The sequence below is a fragment of the Hippocampus comes genome, unplaced genomic scaffold (assembly GCF_001891065.2).
Source record: "Hippocampus comes isolate QL1 unplaced genomic scaffold, H_comes_QL1_v1.1 scaffold17, whole genome shotgun sequence".
Lineage (NCBI taxonomy): Eukaryota > Metazoa > Chordata > Actinopteri > Syngnathiformes > Syngnathidae > Hippocampus > Hippocampus comes.
Genome location: NW_017805002.1, coordinates 79,420 through 93,089, shown reverse-complemented (window position 1 = coordinate 93,089; position 13,670 = coordinate 79,420). Strand labels below are relative to the sequence as shown.

General features: G+C 43.5%; 2 protein-coding genes across 4 annotated transcripts in view; one reads left to right on the top strand and one right to left on the bottom strand.

Moving 5' to 3' along the window:
• tmem130 (transmembrane protein 130) overlaps positions 1–2,829 on the bottom strand; it is a 19,110-nt gene extending 16,281 nt beyond the window's left edge. Inside the window, exons 1-6 of the mRNA XM_019856102.1 lie at positions 2,711–2,829; positions 2,575–2,645; positions 2,339–2,510; positions 2,108–2,253; positions 1,858–1,942; positions 1,578–1,780 (exon numbers count right to left, since the gene is read on the bottom strand). Coding sequence (XP_019711661.1) covers positions 1,578–1,780; positions 1,858–1,942; positions 2,108–2,253; positions 2,339–2,510; positions 2,575–2,645; positions 2,711–2,718 — 685 coding nt within the window. The 5' untranslated portion in view covers positions 2,719–2,829. The remainder of the gene's footprint in view (positions 1–1,577; positions 1,781–1,857; positions 1,943–2,107; positions 2,254–2,338; positions 2,511–2,574; positions 2,646–2,710) is intronic.
• Positions 2,830–3,945: 1,116 nt separating this feature from the next.
• baiap2l1a (BAR/IMD domain containing adaptor protein 2 like 1a) overlaps positions 3,946–13,670 on the top strand; it is a 19,088-nt gene continuing 9,363 nt past the window's right edge. For 2 of the 3 annotated variants that reach the window (XR_002166602.1, XM_019858017.1), the window contains exons 1-4: positions 3,947–4,198; positions 7,088–7,163; positions 7,752–7,838; positions 13,471–13,532. Coding sequence is in view for 2 of the 3 variants with exons in the window: in XM_019858017.1 (XP_019713576.1) it covers positions 4,148–4,198; positions 7,088–7,163; positions 7,752–7,838; positions 13,471–13,532 (276 nt within the window). In the remaining variant the exon portion in view is untranslated. Of the gene's footprint in view, positions 4,199–7,087; positions 7,164–7,751; positions 7,839–13,470; positions 13,533–13,670 lie in introns of all 3 variants that reach the window. The other variant, XM_019858028.1, reaches the window with a different exon arrangement.

Genomic DNA, 13,670 nt, shown 5'->3' with positions numbered 1-13,670 from the left:
CTTTTTTGCCAATTGTCAGGTACTCGTGGCGGCTATCAATACAGTGCCAGCCACCGATTCTTCAGGCAAAGAAAAAAATGTGGCATAGAGTTAGTCCTCCTTGCTAGGAGTTGGTGCTATACAGCAGAAGTTTGACCCAGTGGTAAACCATCATATGTCATGAATTGTTCCAATCCGATCATATGATCAAAAATCAGAGCCTACCATGGGATTTCCAGCTGATGTGCCTCCCTAAAAACAGACTGCAAATTTGGAAGGCCCTGATGTTATCTCTGGTATGATTGGAAGTGAGTGTTCATGTTTCCTGACATCCTCCGTGATCAACGAAAACAAACAATTTGAAGGTGGAATAACAATCTGAGTTATTATTAATGGCATGATTGTTTATGTGTGTGTGTGTGTGTGTGTGTGTGTGTGTGTGTGTGTGTGTGTGTGTGTGATGGCAGAGAGTCTGTACATGGCACAGTTTCAGCAGAACGGGACAGAGGGGAGAAAGGATTGGGGGTGGGAGGGAAGAAGAAACCTGTTCCCTTTTTTCCTGTCTCTAACTCCACTCTGCAGTGCGTTTCTCATTGTAAAGTCATACCTGTCTCGTCATTGTTCTTTTCGGGGTGTGCCAGGAGAGCGAGACTGGGAGGTGAACAGCCCTTGACCGCTCAGGTATTTTAATTGAGAGGGTGGGGGGGTTTGGCAATGATGTTTCTCACAAATATCAGCCAGTTTCGTCTTTTAAGGGAGTGTAAGGAATACACACGAAAGATTGAAAGTTTTCTTGCTGCTGCATTTAAAGAGCAACCTGCATGCGGTCTTCCATCTCTTCCACCGCAAACCACGACCTGAAATGGCTGGCGAACAGTGCAGGGTGTACCCGGCTTTTCACCCAAAGTCAGTTGGCATCGTCTCCAGTTCGGAACACTTTTGTCAACGTCGTTCAAAAGAAACTTAACAGTTTCATTTGCTCTGGCCCATGACAGGTTACCGGATTGTTTTGCATTACGGACACCTGATTGTTTTGCCGGCTTTAATAAAATTCATAACATTCCCATCAACAACAAAATTCTTTCCGTGGTGATGGGCTTCAACTCTGAACATTTTTGTCAATGTCATTCAAAAAAGAAAGTTAGCGGTTTTGTCTGAGCTGACATTATAACAGGTACCCGATTGTTTTCCCATTATAGGAACACTTTGTTGACTTTGAGGGTGCGTAATATGCGGTGTCCTAAACTGAACTCTGTCAGCTGAAATAAACTTCAGCTCACCCGTAATGCTAATGAGGACAAGGCCAATTGAAATTGGATGCATCTAGTGTGTGTACATGACAGTGTTACTTTGCCCACAATGTTGTCAACTTTTTCCCAGAATGTGATGGACCAGTTCAACCCCAGCCTGAGGAACCTGGTCAACTTGGGGAAGAACTATGAGAAGTCAGTCACAGGTAACACACAGGACTCACTTTTACTTTTATTGATGGCATGTCCAATGTGGCAAACAAGTGGTTCGCTCATCTGCCTGTCAGCTCCTTTGGACTGAGCCAATAAGACACACGGCGTGTGTGGATGTGCGCAGGCTTCACTCACTGTTTTTCCTGACGATGAGACTGAAGGAGGTCTGCAGCTTGCTGATGTCATTGCGGATGCTGATGTCCAGGCAGTGAACCCCGGTGGAGGTGAAAGTGTGATTGAGCCACAAGGTGTTCTCGTACAGTACGGTCAGCGTGCAGCCCCCCGTCGTTTCGGGCACGCAGCGGGGAAGGAAGCTCCAACACACCCACATGGGGGGACTACAGGGGAAACACAGCGATCTCAGTTTCTTCCTTGAGGTCGTACAAAGCTCGGAAAAACTAAATGTCACTTTTACCTTCCATCCACGTGGAAAGCAAGGCCGGTGGTTTGAGACACCTCGTAATTGGAAGGCCCCTTCAACTCAATGCTTTTAATGGCGTCTACAAATCAATTTACACACACGTTAGTCAAAATGTAAAAAAATGTAGGATGATCTCATGCACAACTGAGATATTTACTGTCTTCACTTTTATTTTATTTTTAAAAAATTTATATATATATATATATATATGTTTTTAAGTGTAGAGTGTGAGTCCACTACAAACCAAGAACTTGAATATCCTTGGAGTAGATTCCAGTTAATGCAGGCGTGTATTTGGACATATTGACTCCAATTTTCAATCGGAGTGTGTAGTTTCCAGACAAAGCGTAGTGGTAGCGGACAACAGGCTCATTCCCCTGGATTACCTCTCTGTGTTTCCATAAATAAAATACTCATCAGAAACAATGCCAAACTTTTTGGAATGATTTTGGATTTTGCAGAGCAGTCCTCATACCCGTTCCCTAAATCCCACGTGAAGCTGAAGTTCGCCGTGCTGAAATTCTGATGGGGATCAGAAAGTTCGAACATGGTCTCGGTGGGAATGTCTGACGCCAGCTCTCCTTTGTCTCTCACATAGGTGGCGTTGCCATCCATTTGATAGAAGACCAGCTTCCCGGCAATAGTTTCTGATTAAAAAAAGATGACATGTCATCGGTGCATGCAAAGAGGGAGAAAGTGATGTTCAGCTACCTAAATCTGTCAGAGGCCTGTCAGATTCCGCCACACCCAGGAAAATCCGGATGAAAAGCAACAACAGTGTTCTGCAAACGCATCATCAAGTTAATGAACCTTCCGAAACATACAAACTGTCTGAATCAAATTGTACCTGTCCATATTTGCTGGTTGTCTCCTTGAGATGCCCTCAAGGACGTAAAATTGAAGTCAAATCCAGCGGACGAAGATGGCAATGTGTGTCCAGGACTTCTGAGCTCCTCTTAGCTTCCCATCATCTCGGTTGAAGGCTTGAAATTGACACCGTGAAATGCAGTCATGTGCCCTCCCTACAAGAGCAACAACCTACTTTTGAGCCCTGAACATAGTAATGTGGCGTTTCTGCTCATATTGTTGCTGAGATTCATGTGTTTCATTTGGGGGAAAGAAAAAACAGAAAATATTCTGGTCCACATGATGTAGAAATGTATATCAACTGTGGGAAGAAGCCCATTCAAATGTTCACTTCAAAATTCAAACCCAGAGTCTCAGAACTGTGAGACATACAGGCTAATCATTTGTTCAGCGTGCGACAACCACACTTTCACACAATGCTTCGAAATTAATTTGGTTTGCGTTGCAAGCAAAAAGAATAAAAAAATAAAATGATGTGGGGAAAACACTTGCAAATAGCACTGCGACCTTATCCATATCTGCATTTATATTGCACTTAATTGAACGGTGTTTGTTTTCTTTTCTTCTTTCTTCTTTCTACCCACAATCTTGCTGCTGTAGACTGTAAATTTCCCCAGTGTGGGACAAATAAAGGATATCTTAGTAAAAAAAAAAAATTATAATTGGCTGTAGCCTTGAGTTTCAGATTTTCACCGCTAGATGGCGGCAGATAAATGAACAACACCCGCCCACCATCAATTCACATGGTTACGTGACAGTCAATGTTTTTTTCCATCTTCTTTTTTTTTTTGTGAGGGTATTTTTGCCCATTCATTTCTTCCTCTTTTATCCCCCGAACCGCAGGTCTTAAAAACTGAGCGTTGAGACGAAGAACCGGATGAAAAAACAAGAACTGGATGTGCAACTCAGCGTACTTTTCGTACGGCATCGACTTCCAGTCTGTTTTACTGTTGATTCGTGAACTTCAGTGAAAGTCAATTAAAACAGTAGCAACTGAGGAAAAAAATTGTTTAGTTATGTTTGTTTTCTGCACTGCGTTATTGCACAGTCCTGTTTTTCTCATTAGAACACGTTGCAAAAAATGTTTTGGGGTGAGCATGGCCGAAGAACGAATTAAACTCGTAAATCAAGGCGCTATGATGCATTTTGTGGGACTCATCAGCTGAGTCGACACTTGTGACGTCACGGCCCCACCCCCTGAGTAAAATCTCTCTGCGTCCCAGCTGGTGAGTGAGTCTGCAACAAGCCAGTTTGTCTTTCTGCGTGCACGCACGCTGCCAGTGGCGCATGGCATGCCGGGACTCATTCTCGTTCTCTGGTTTCGACTGTAAGGATTTACCACCTGGATTATAATTCTTAATTTTGATGTAATTTTTTTTTGGGGGTCATTCGCTTACCTGGAGAAACCACGCGCAACATGTCCGGGACCCCGCAGGACGTGAGCAAGCTCACCGAACTAACTTACAAGGTGAATCTCACAAGTGTACAGGCATAAATTATTGTATTCGTTTGTGTGATTTGAAATGGGGAATTGGCTGTTATGATGTAAAGTTTGGATCCTAAAATCCCTTCAAAGCAGGCAACAATTTAAAAATATGCAACCTGCACTTTTCGGTGCTTTCATTTCCCCTTGTTGCCTTATGACGCTTCATAGTTTTCAGGTTGTTTAAAACACGTTCGACCGAATCGCTGAAATATTTAGCTGTCAACAACAAGCAAGACCATGCTAGAATGTCACTCCCTATTATCATTCCCTGCTGGTGCGTCAGTTTGTTAAGTGTGCCACTTGTGATCACAGTGTGCCAATCATTGTTTGTTCTTCCGATAGATTGTGCCCAGATGGGATCAGTGATCAGTCGCTGATGGGTTTTAAATTTGCCGATTTTTTCCTGTGTGTTAATCTAATCCGGTGGTGGCCAAATGTTTGCCTCTTAGAACATAGCGAATAGAAGGGTGCAAGAGCCACTTTGACAGTCTTCAATTTGTGATTAACGAAACGTGCTCAAATGAATCAATCAAGCATTTTTATTATTATGGTGTGTGCGTGTGTGCTGCACACACGCTTATCCTTTCAAGGGTCGCCAGCGTGCTGGAGCCTATCCCAGTTGTTTTCGGGCAGTAGGCAGGAGGACACCCTGAACCTGTTGTCAGCCAATCGCAGGGCACACAGAGACGAACACCCATCCACACTCACAATCACACCCAGCGACAATTCAGAGTGTTCCATTAACCTGCCACGCATGTTTTTGGAATGTGGGAGGAAACTGCTGCGATCGGCTGGCAACCGGTTCAAGGTGTACCTGGCCTACTGCCCCGAGACAACTGGGATAGGCTCCAGCACCCATCGCTACCCTTGTGAGGATGAAGTGGATTGGAAAATGGATGGATGGGAGGAAACCGGGTTACCTGGAGGGAACCCACGCGGGCACGAACAGAACATGCAAACTCCACACAGGAAGGCCGGAGCTGGAATTGAACCCCACACCACTGTACTGTGAGGCAAACGTGCTAACCAGTCATCCACCGTGCCACCCTATATATATATACTGTAGCTCGATAGTGCGCATCTCTCCAATAGAAGATGTTATACGGCGGTGCAATACGAATAGGTTTATTATAAAGTGGAGCGATTCGATTCAGCGGGATAATAGTTCAATATGTATGGCTGAGCTCGAGAGTGTATGATGCAATAAGTTTCTTGTTGTCATTCTCCAATATTGTCGTCAAATTGGATTTTTCATTTGTTTTTGTTTTTTTTCTTCAAAACTGCAATTAGCAACGCGTTTGAATTGATCCAGGAGCCGGTGGTTAACTGGTGAATGAATATGCAAACATGGATAGGCCTGGGCCGATACCGGCTTTATTGCCAATTGTCAGGTACTCGTGGCGGCTATCAATACAGTGCCAGCCACCGATTCTTCAGGCAAAGAAAAAAATGTGGCATAGAGTTAGTCCTCCTTGCTAGGAGTTGGTGCTATACAGCAGAAGTTTGACCCAGCTTTTTTGCCAATTGTCAGGTACTCGTGGCGGCTATCAATACAGTGCCAGCCACCGATTCTTCAGGCAAAGAAAAAAATGTGGCATAGAGTTAGTCCTCCTTGCTAGGAGTTGGTGCTATACAGCAGAAGTTTGACCCAGTGGTAAACCATCATATGTCATGAATTGTTCCAATCCGATCATATGATCAAAAATCAGAGCCTACCATGGGATTTCCAGCTGATGTGCCTCCCTAAAAACAGACTGCAAATTTGGAAGGCCCTGATGTTATCTCTGGTATGATTGGAAGTGAGTGTTCATGTTTCCTGACATCCTCCGTGATCAACGAAAACAAACAATTTGAAGGTGGAATAACAATCTGAGTTATTATTAATGGCATGATTGTTTATGTGTGTGTGTGTGTGTGTGTGTGTGTGTGTGTGTGTGTGTGTGTGTGTGTGATGGCAGAGAGTCTGTACATGGCACAGTTTCAGCAGAACGGGACAGAGGGGAGAAAGGATTGGGGGTGGGAGGGAAGAAGAAACCTGTTCCCTTTTTTCCTGTCTCTAACTCCACTCTGCAGTGCGTTTCTCATTGTAAAGTCATACCTGTCTCGTCATTGTTCTTTTCGGGGTGTGCCAGGAGAGCGAGACTGGGAGGTGAACAGCCCTTGACCGCTCAGGTATTTTAATTGAGAGGGTGGGGGGGTTTGGCAATGATGTTTCTCACAAATATCAGCCAGTTTCGTCTTTTAAGGGAGTGTAAGGAATACACACGAAAGATTGAAAGTTTTCTTGCTGCTGCATTTAAAGAGCAACCTGCATGCGGTCTTCCATCTCTTCCACCGCAAACCACGACCTGAAATGGCTGGCGAACAGTGCAGGGTGTACCCGGCTTTTCACCCAAAGTCAGTTGGCATCGTCTCCAGTTCGGAACACTTTTGTCAACGTCGTTCAAAAGAAACTTAACAGTTTCATTTGCTCTGGCCCATGACAGGTTACCGGATTGTTTTGCATTACGGACACCTGATTGTTTTGCCGGCTTTAATAAAATTCATAACATTCCCATCAACAACAAAATTCTTTCCGTGGTGATGGGCTTCAACTCTGAACATTTTTGTCAATGTCATTCAAAAAAGAAAGTTAGCGGTTTTGTCTGAGCTGACATTATAACAGGTACCCGATTGTTTTCCCATTATAGGAACACTTTGTTGACTTTGAGGGTGCGTAATATGCGGTGTCCTAAACTGAACTCTGTCAGCTGAAATAAACTTCAGCTCACCCGTAATGCTAATGAGGACAAGGCCAATTGAAATTGGATGCATCTAGTGTGTGTACATGACAGTGTTACTTTGCCCACAATGTTGTCAACTTTTTCCCAGAATGTGATGGACCAGTTCAACCCCAGCCTGAGGAACCTGGTCAACTTGGGGAAGAACTATGAGAAGTCAGTCACAGGTAACACACAGGACTCACTTTTACTTTTATTGATGGCATGTCCAATGTGGCAAACAAGTGGTTCGCTCATCTGCCTGTTCGAATCGCTCCTCATGCATTCCAGTGCATCTTTGCAGTAGTTTTCCTCAGGTTCTGTGGGGTTTAGCCAATTGCTTTTTTTCCCCAGCAAGTACTGCCACATCATGTTCAAATGTTGCGTGGTACTTGAAAGTTGACCATGGGTCAAAAATGCTCAAAAATCAAATTCTTCCATTTTGACGAGCATTTGAAGTCATTCGCGTGACAGTTCACGGTTTCTTTTGAGGTAACCTTATTACAGGTACCTGATTGTTCTGTTGACAAATATTAACAAATAGCACGTCTGCTTCACCGTTTAGAGGTTCTGGGTTCGAATCTTGGCGTTGGTCTCTCTGTGTGTACCTGATTGTTTTGTAGTACAGGTACCTGATTGTTTTGTTGACAACATTTGACGTACACATACACTGTCGTGAACCAGTGAACGATGCGCAATACGGTAGACACAATTCCAGTATGTGTAGTGTGTCTCACTAAAGATGTTTCAATATAATTTGTGATCCTCCCATACAGGGATGACTATCGCAGGAATGGCCTACTTTGATGCCATCACAAAAATTGGAGAGAACGCTACGTTGTCTCCAGTATCCCGGGAACTTGGTAAGTGGCGTGGAAGTGTAATTTCTTTCAGCCGTGAAACGACACCATCGTGAAAAGATTAGCATTCATGAAACACATTTCGAATTCTACAACTGCTCTAATTTTCAAAGCGATGAGAACGCATTTGCGTCTGATCCATCACGTTGACTCTCTTTGGCGCTAATTGGAGACAACATGACGGCCGGTGAATGTGTTGTCATTTCGTTTCCGTCTTGAGGAAATGGTCTTGTCGTCGTCGTGAACAATAAAATGACATTGTTCCTCTCCTTCACACCTTGAAAAATAGCTGTGCTATTGCAAAATTTTGAAGTGATGAAATGTCAGATGGAATTTGAAAAAGAGGAGCTGGAATGGGGTGTGTGTCTTCTGAGAAGAAGAAACAATGCAAGAGATGACCATAAATCACTCGGGGGGGGGGGCAGGGGGGCATACAGGAAATTCTCTATCATGGGTGGGGGGATAAGAGGTTATCATTCAAAATGTAGTTATATATTTTAATCACTCCGTTAATTATGACCCAATAGATTCCAAATGGGACAATTGAAATTAGCACAAAAATTGACCCATTCTTGGTCTAAATTTTTTTTAAATGTTGGCCAGTAGAAGAAATGTTTGTTGAGCTGTACATGAACGTTTTGTAAGCTACACACACACACACACACACACACACACACACACACACACACACACACACACACACACACACACACACACACACACACGAAAATACGGAGGTAAACTACAACCACAATAATAAATATCGGCTCTGATAGTGTCAACAAAAGCTTTTCAAATCATTTTAAGGGAAGACACTTTCATACAGTGCTTTGTATGGGATCTCATTAGAGTTTGGTTGGAGTGATAAAGTTGCATCTGGTGGGTGTATTTAATATTGGAGAAATGAACCTCAGAAAAAAAAAAAATTTAATGGCATCACGGATATTGTTTGCACTTCTATAGACCAGTGAGTAAAAGTGTTGGCACTTGAGTTGGGCAAGTTTTTCCAATGATAACGACTCTCCAAAGTGATCTTGTGCAAAAAAACGCCCAAGCGGTCTCGCACTCACTCCCCGCTTGCTGGAGCTATTTATCGAGAGTGTGTGAATTCTCTTGCAGCCCCGGTGCAGGCGTCATACAGCAAACACGCTGAATAAACACGAGCGCAGCAGAATGTCTTCTCGCCGTTGAGCCTTCTTTACTCCCTAGTTTGACTCACCCTAATCCACCAACTGTTTGTCTGTTTGTGGAACTCACGGGAGGCTCAAAGTGGAAGTGAAGTGATCATTTTCTGGGTTTTTTTTTTTTTGCTTTATTGAACTGCTTAGAGCAGCGCTGTGGCCTAGCGGTCTACCTCACATCTGAAATCTCATTTCGGGACCCAGTAATATGAATTTTAGGTTAATTGAAGACCTGGAAATTGTGTAGAGGTGTGATTGGCTGTTTTTCTAGATGGCGAAACTCTGCATATTTGAAGTTGAGCAAGAATTCACTTTTTTTTTTAACCTATCTTTTATGCTTTGCTTAAATATTGAGCCATTTGCTGCGTTTGTGTTAAAGCAAAAGCAATCAACCTTTTACTTTGGCGCCGTGTTGTCGCATCTTGGTGTGAAGGAACTGTGTTGACATGACTGAAAGAGTTCCACGGAGGGAAAAAATGGTGCTTTACTATCATAGAGTGGAATCTTGGCATTAGGAACTGTCAAGTGAGTTGAGTAGTTTTATTTGTAGAAAAATTGTGATTTGCTGCCATCTTATTGCGAAGAAACTCTTAAGTTGAGTTGAAGAGTTTGATTTTGACATCAACAGTGATTTCCCACCATCTTGTGGCATATTCGTGTCGAGGAACAGCAGTATGTTGAAGTGAGTTGAGGAATTTTGTTTGGACCAAAATAGTGCTTTGCAGCCAATTTGTGCCAGTCTTTTTAGGCAAAGGCATCACTTGTGGCCCAATAAATTCAGGTTTCGATCCTGTTAGAATTCACAAAATGGCATGATACTCTCCTCGGTGAGGTGGGCTGGTATGGTTGGTCTTGGATGAGCTGTACTTCGGGTCACACTCAGACTTTCAAGCAATTTATAAGAGTGAATGTGGTGAAATTCTAGACTGTTTAAAACTTTCAATTCCAAAATTAGCCAATAAATTTATGACAGGATCCGTCAAAATTCAACATCATCTTTGGATATAGTCTTTGTACCGGACCGTTCAGGCGTACCTAATGTCATGGCCCATCAGAGTCAACCTCACTGTATGCTTCAAATCCTCTTTTAGCGGGTGAACAATTCAAAGCTCCCCGTGCAAGAGGCCCTAAGTGGACTGCAGGGATTTTCCTTTCGTCTTTGAAAAGCAGCAGGTATTTAGGGACTGAAAATGTGAGCGGAGTAAGAGAATGGTGCAAACCACACCCCTTCCAGCCTTTCATTGTTCTCTTTGTCAAGCATCTTTTTTTAATTTCGGAAATATGGAGATACGTCATCAGCATGAGAAGAATGGTAATGTCAGATGCAGCTGTTTGAAACTCGGAGAAAGATGATTGAGAATGGAGGGGACACGGCGATCGTATTCCCCACAGATAGCTTTTAATGAGATGATTTAAACATTTTGGAGCTGTTTGATGAGTTTGTTTGACTGTCTAGACACTCGCACAATATTGGCGGTGCGCTCGTGTGTGTCACATGAGGAGCAGTTTGCCTTTTGGTCGTGCGTTTGAAAATCTTTATTAGCTCTCATGCTCTCTCTCACTTTTGAATATTGTGGCTTTTTCAGATCTGAAACATTCTCCGGCATGAACAGCGTTCCAATTTAGTAACCCGCAGTCATCTGATAAATTCGACATTGATGCAACCAATGTGTTTCTCTTCCGCCTATCTGTTTTGCTCTCTTGCGCCAACTGCCGCGATAACGGACAGAAAGATGAGAAAAAAAAGATCGGAAACCTCCTGCGGTCCACTGAGTCAATATGGATTTTGCCGTTTTTAATCTCTCTTACAACACAAAGGGGTGTGGCACGTCTGAGGCAACAGTCTCCAACGCCTGCCCCACGATGTATGATGGTGAAAACCTTTTTGGGAGCGTGACGCGCAAGAGGATGTAGTCATGTTGGAACACACACACACACACACACACACACACACACACACACACACACACACACACACACACGCACACAAGGCCTGCGTGGGCAAGCTCAGTGATGCATCTCATTGGAAGGCTCAGTGCTAGTTGAGAGAACACATGATATGTATACTCTGCACTTGGCGCACTGAGGAAGGACTGTCAAGGGTAAAGTAAACTTAGGAAGCCACTAACATTGACTCATATTGCACAATTAACCTTATTGGACACCGAATAGGTAGCGGTTGATTCATCACAGGACATTTCTACTACCGGAATGATATCATGCAATAAGAATGACATCGGCGTTGTTCGCTCCGCCTCCCCCCAACTATTAAAAATCCTGTTCGACTGACATTTGATACATGCGTACAACCTTTTTTTTTTTCTCCCAACTCACCTCAGAGCTGCAATTGAGATGTGCAATGTTTTGATAGTATTGTCCATTTATATTAATCAGCAACATCATTACAGGGCTCCAGACATACTTTTATTCAAATGCAAATCGACCTGCGAAGTAAATGTTCACATTTCCACTTAGTTTCATGGTATTACCGATAAATGGACTGAAGTGTGGAGCAGAGGTTTATCAGTAACTATAGCTATTGAATAACAATTCAAAAAAAGAACCTAAAAATTTTTATTTATTTTTTTCCCAAAATTCCAACTTCCTATTCAAACTACAGGATACTTTATACCGTGCTTGTACAGTGTAATATTGGATCCCCCCCATTTTTTTTTTATTAGAAACAGAGGCCTATTATACTATGTAATATTTTCTCATATTTTACAGAACGGGTCCCAATCTTTTGCCAAGTAAGGTGTCCATAATATTAGATACCCCTGCTCCGTACATCCAGTCTGATGTATTGCAGTACTCCACCAAGGTGAACTGTAGCTGGAATAGTAAATCATGCTGCGCAGGGCAACGTTTTTTATGCGCGCCAAGAATTGGTTGTCATTATATTTTATCAGCTCTTCCAGTTTTTTTTTTTGTCGAATGAGTAACCACGTAACTTCCTTTATTATAGGTGCCTTAACCCTTTCATGCACCCTGGAACCTGATAACATGATAAGCCGTCCACTGAAGTAACCGCTGTGCCTGAAAGGGTTAATCAGGGCCACCTCCCGCCTCACCCCCTCCCTTCAGGTTTTTACACCTAAATAAAAGGCTGCAGGTGCGCGCCGGCCTCGCTGACCCCATCCACCCACTCCTTGTCAGCCACCACGTTGACCTGTGCCGCAGCGGTCTGTCGAGTGGCCTGTATGAACTGTCGTACGCCGAGCACCGCCGCCGCCCCTCCCCTGTGGGACAGCACAAAGGCAGCATTTACTAGTAAATTCTGGTGACCTTCAGAGGGCAATGTTGTTGTAGCTGGACGCTACCTTTTAGATGACAGAAGTAGCGCTGTGTATCATCGCGTTTGTATGCTCAGAGTGAGGTCTGGGGGGGGGGCAGTGTCAGGTCGAAGGTACAAGAACGTGCGCGTTTATACGTGAATATGCTTATTTAAAATAATGCTTTTAATATGGTATATGAAGAGATTTGGGAGGGCGGGGGGGGGGCTTTTCCCCCTCTTTTCTTTGAACTTTTGTTTATCGTATGTTTTCCAGAAACAAAACCACAACAAAGCAGCGGAAATTTCTGTCCAACAGTGTTGATGTGACAAAGCAACGATTCACAGTTGCGCGCATGGAAAAATATGGAACATTTAAGAGCGATGGGGTCGTTTTGTGCTCACGAGCCACATTTCATTTTCATAACAGACGGCAATGTCAGTCATCGACTAAGTGAACAAACATTCAATTTTGTTTTGTCCTTTATAATTACAGTAAGTGACCAATGAATTATTTTTAAAGAACGTCATCGATGTTTTACAAAAGTATAGTTTTTAATTTATTTAAAAATCGGGAATTAAGATATTTTAGGAAATTCTCGTCATATTGTTTGTGGGCAGACCTCTTCTTTGACGCCAGAGTGGGGAATTTCTTTTGGGGAAAAACAGCAATGTCCACAGGCCCCTTAAGGGATCGCACATTCTCGCTACCTCGCCGCATATGCCCGCATACTGTATGATTCTGGACACCGCGCAAAGGTTTACATTAGTTCACCGTCCCAGAGTAAACCTGGAGTCTAGATTTCACCCCATTGTGATGGAGGGAGGGAGCACTACTGCTTATTTACAATTGTCCGCCGCCGTGCACGGTGTTGACTCACTGCCATTGTCTCGGTGCCCGTACGCCGCTCGATCTGTGGCGCAGCCTGGCTGTGAATGGAGACGGTTCTATATCGGCTCCCTCCCCACTACCAGAATCATACACGCAGATTGTTTTGACAGAGATTGACAGCTGTTCAAACACTGAAGGAAGATATGTCATTGTTGCCGTCTGCGAGGTTGTTGTGAACGCGAGCGTGATAAGCATACTGCACAAAAAAAATCAGCAATTTCACAGTGTAGTACTTTGCCGAGTTGTCTTTCAAAGGACTTTCGCGATTAACCAACGTTTGTGACTTTCTAGGTATGGTTCTGATGGAGATTGCCGATGTCCACAAAAAGGTCCATTTTGAGCTGGAGCAAAATGTGAGTTGCCCGAAGAGCCTTCGTCAACCACATCGAAGGCCTTTCTTTTGCGGGCTTGTGCCTAAAATCTATTTGGCTCACATCACCCAAAAAAAAAAAAAAAAAAGCGGCAAAATTTTAAAGAGTCAATACTTTGAA